Source organism: Bactrocera neohumeralis, unplaced genomic scaffold (assembly GCF_024586455.1).
Source record: "Bactrocera neohumeralis isolate Rockhampton unplaced genomic scaffold, APGP_CSIRO_Bneo_wtdbg2-racon-allhic-juicebox.fasta_v2 cluster09, whole genome shotgun sequence".
In the NCBI taxonomy this organism is placed as follows: Eukaryota; Metazoa; Arthropoda; class Insecta; order Diptera; family Tephritidae; genus Bactrocera; species Bactrocera neohumeralis.
Window position 1 is genome coordinate 17,186,754 of NW_026089622.1, and position 4,056 is coordinate 17,190,809.

The 4,056-nt window shown below is 32.1% G+C and overlaps 1 protein-coding gene across 1 annotated transcript; it reads left to right on the forward strand.

The window, feature by feature from the left end:
• The first annotated feature begins 837 nt into the window (after nt 1-837).
• Nucleotides 838-3,642, forward strand: LOC126764109 (uncharacterized). The gene is made up of 2 exons (XM_050481903.1): nt 838-1,003; nt 1,340-3,642. Exon 2 carries the CDS (start codon nt 2,240-2,242, stop codon nt 3,245-3,247), a length of 1,008 nt encoding a protein of 335 aa, XP_050337860.1. The 5' UTR covers nt 838-1,003; nt 1,340-2,239; the 3' UTR covers nt 3,248-3,642.
• The last annotated feature ends 414 nt before the right edge of the window (nt 3,643-4,056 follow it).

The following is a 4,056-nucleotide window of genomic DNA, read 5'->3' on the forward strand; positions in this document are numbered from 1 at the left end:
GTATGAAAGAAAATAGAAAACAAAAACGAAATGTAAATCACTATAAGCAACAATAACATAATGATATGTGTTGAGCACGCAACCATAACATACATTATACGCGTCGAAGTGCACGGGATGTAGCCTCGCGTATATTAGTTAAAAAAAAGAGCAAATGCACAAACAAAAACAAACTATTCACAAGCATAAGCATTTCAATGTCGCCAATCATAACTGTATTTCTATCAGCTCGTGTTTTTGCATGCTTAAGATGATGCAATAATTATTGGGCATCAGTCAGTATTAACGTGAGTGTGGCCCGACGCGTGTCTTATAAAAATTGTGACAAGTTTGTAAAATGGATATATTCAGTTCGGATGAAAATAGTAACGCTCCTTGCACATTAGATGCAATTGAAACGCTGCCCATTTTTAAATCATGGGAGTAAAATGATGATATTTGCTCCATTCTTTTGGACTACGGAGTGACATCAACGATAATTTTAACAAAAATGGATTGGGAATATATCGACTGTTTATTTGAAAAGCTTCCAACAAAATTTTTTGGCGAATGCAAATTTAAAGCGGGATTAAGAGAATGGAGGAAGAACATGGTAAGTGCAGCATAATTTAATAACTTCTTTGGTGTACATTTATGCAAGCATTTTTAGAATATACGTGATGCAAGCACCTTATCTGCGAGTAGTCGAATTTTGGAGTGGTTAGAGAAAATTTCTGACGACTTAAATGCAGCTAAAAGTTCAAGAGATTCTTCACCAGTACTCCAGCCAACGTATGATAACTGCATGGACAGTCGCAGCTTTACCGACCTTTTAAAAGGTACGGTTAAAGGGCAGCTTGGGCTTCACTTTCAGCAGAAAAATGGTTTCTTGGACGCCAAGCAGCAGAATACATTGTGTCACTGCGTAATAGAGAATTATATAGGAAGGCGGAAAAAACTGACATATGGAGAAATGCAAAAGTGGGCCAACATCATCTGCGATGTATTCCCCAAAGAGAATCCGGTATGTAGATCCATACGTATATGTAATCATTTCATGTTTCAAAATGAAAAAAATCAGTTCTGCTTACTATTTTAATTATTTTTGGGAAATCATTTGGCACACATAAAACTTTGTGCAAAACATAAACAACCAAATTAGGAGTTTCGTATGAAGTTATATTTGTACAGTTTATGACGAAGGATAAACTTGTAAAAACTATTACTATTAAAAATTAATAAATAAAAATAGGGCCAAACCAAAATAAAACTAATTTTGTTGCATATGTTTTGCGCAATACTATTGATTTATTTAATTGTAACATGGTCTATTTTTTTAATGCAACTATTTAGTATTTAGGAAACATATTTTCTAGCAAGAAAATATGGTAAGAAAAATCGTACGGGAAAGCTATTTTCACGCTGGACGAATGCTGACAAAACCAATTATAAAAAGTTTTCAACCGATCGTACAACTACCGCTTTGCCAGCAGCTTTATCCAGCGGTATAAACAAATAGATTGTTTACTCTCACAAGATATACTTATTTCTGAATATTTAGATAAGTATTACGAAAAGAAGATAAACCACAATACCATCTCAAATGGTATTGTGGTTTATCAAATGAAATTGCGGTATTCAGGATTTCGTGCTATATAATATGCAAACGACCGATATAGATATGTATGTATATGTACAACAATAAATTTTATATTGCGCTGTCGTGGTGATTTGGAAATGCAATGATGCCGGATCGTATACACGAAATCCTGAATATCACTTTTAAAATAATAAAATTTTTATTTACACAATTTTTTTTTACAGAATGTAAATATTGTATAAGTACAATTCTTCTACATGCTTTGCTACAGCCTTTGAGGCTTAATAAGGACAAAAAACCAACAATAGCTGATGCCCAAACAGATTTCGTAACACTCGTTGCAACACGTAATGATATTCAACCCACCATAATTGAATTGAAGAACCAGTTTGCGGTAAGAAAGGAGAAACTACAGCCGAGAATTATCGTCGTTGGATCAGATTGGTCATCCATTTCAGAGTTTTATGTTTTTTGCGATGGTCTGCAATGCGTTGACTGCATTATTAAACTATCGTACGTTTATAAGATAGAGTATTCACAAAGAAGCAAGCAAGTATGGGCATTTTTAGAACAATATTTTTTTGAGTTGAAACCCGAAGAATTTTCTTCAGTGGCAAATCTTTTGAGTAAATTAAACTAATTTCGTCTAATTTTGCTATAATGCCCAATTTTGCTTGTTTCATTTGTCAAAAAGCTCACTTAAATCCTATAGAGCTGATTAAACATCTAAAGTCAGCACATGGTACTCCACCAGTTTGTAAATTTCAATGTAACGAATATAATTGCAAACAAATTTTTTATAACATTCACAGATTTCAAATTCACCTCAAAAAACGTTTGAAAATAGAAATTCGCAATAGAAAATCTTGTAAAGAAAATTCTCTTGCTCTTAATATTCCAATTCAAAAAACTAATTCATCAAATCAACTAGTACCAATTCAAGATATTACTTCTTTAAAAGATTCAATGATCGCGTTTCTACTTCAACTGCATTCCAATACGAATTTTTCTCGGAAAGACGTATTCGAAATTCAAAATTCCTTAACAGTGTTAATTTCAACCCCAATATGTGAAATATTAAGAGCCATTAGTAATTTTCATGAAAATAATTCTATACTTGAGGAAGTAATTAAAATTATATCTCAGCCATTTTATGATTTAACTACCGAATACAAATTTTTCAAAGAAATAGAAAAACTAGACCTGTATAAACATACGCAAAAATATATTGTTAGCGACGAACTCTCAGAAGTCATACTTAATAACAACCCAACTTTAACCTCAGCTAGAACCGAAATAACCCTATCAGACATTCCTTTTCAAATTAAAAAATTTTTTGAGAGTAAAGGGATCTTAGAGGCAACGCTTTTAAATATGAAAAACTTTTCAGAAAACCTTCCTTATACTCATTTCATCAATAGCAGCTTTTGGCAAAATTCAAAGAAAAATAATGTAACGATTCCATTTTTTTTGTATATGGATGACTTCGAAATTAATGATCCTTTGGGCAGTAAATCTGGCCAACAAAAAATTTGCGGTATATATTATAACTTTCCAAGCGTACCTCAGTACCAACTTAGCAAATTATCAAATATATTTGTAGCAGGGTTTGTTAAGTTCGAGATCTACAAGATTGTGGATTTACTGTTTGCCTTACACCACTTCTGAATATTTTAAAAACATTGGAAATTAATGGCCTTCAAATAAATGTAGATGGCAAAAGCTGTATAATACATTTTAAACTAGTACAAATTTTAGGCGATAATCTTGGTCTTAACACTGCATTAGGCTATGTCAGTTCTTTTTCTGCGAATTCTTGCTGCAGAATATGCAAAAGGCAAAAACTTCAAACTCGTACAGATTGTCTTGAAGTCCCGAACTCATTACGAACTAGAAGTAGTTATAATAGCGATATTTTACTGAACAATCCTGTTGTTAGTGGCATTAAAAATGTTTCGATATTTACTTCCTTGTCAAACTTTCATGTAACCGATAACATTGCTTGTGACATAATGCACGATTTATTTTTGGGTGTTTGCAAATATAATTTTTCCAAAATTTTACATTATTTTGTGTATGAAAAAAAGTTTTTTTGTTTAGAAACTTTGAATTACAGGAATCAGATGTTTCAGTATGGGGATACAGAAATTGGCAATATAAGTCCACCCATTCAAAAGCACCATATACAAAACGCTTCATTCAAAATGAACGCGAGACAGATGAAAACATTTTCTCACTTGATACTGCTCATGGTAGGTGATCTAATTGATCGAGATGATTTAGTAAATAAATTCCTTATTCTGTTCGTAAGACTAATTGATCTGCTTTTGTTATCTAATTACAACGATACAATTTTAAATGATCTCCAATTATTAATTGAAGAGCATAATTTTACGTACCAAAAATTATTTAAGGAACATCTGAAACCAAAGTTTCATAACCTAGTGCATTATCCTACAATAATTAAAATATTGGGG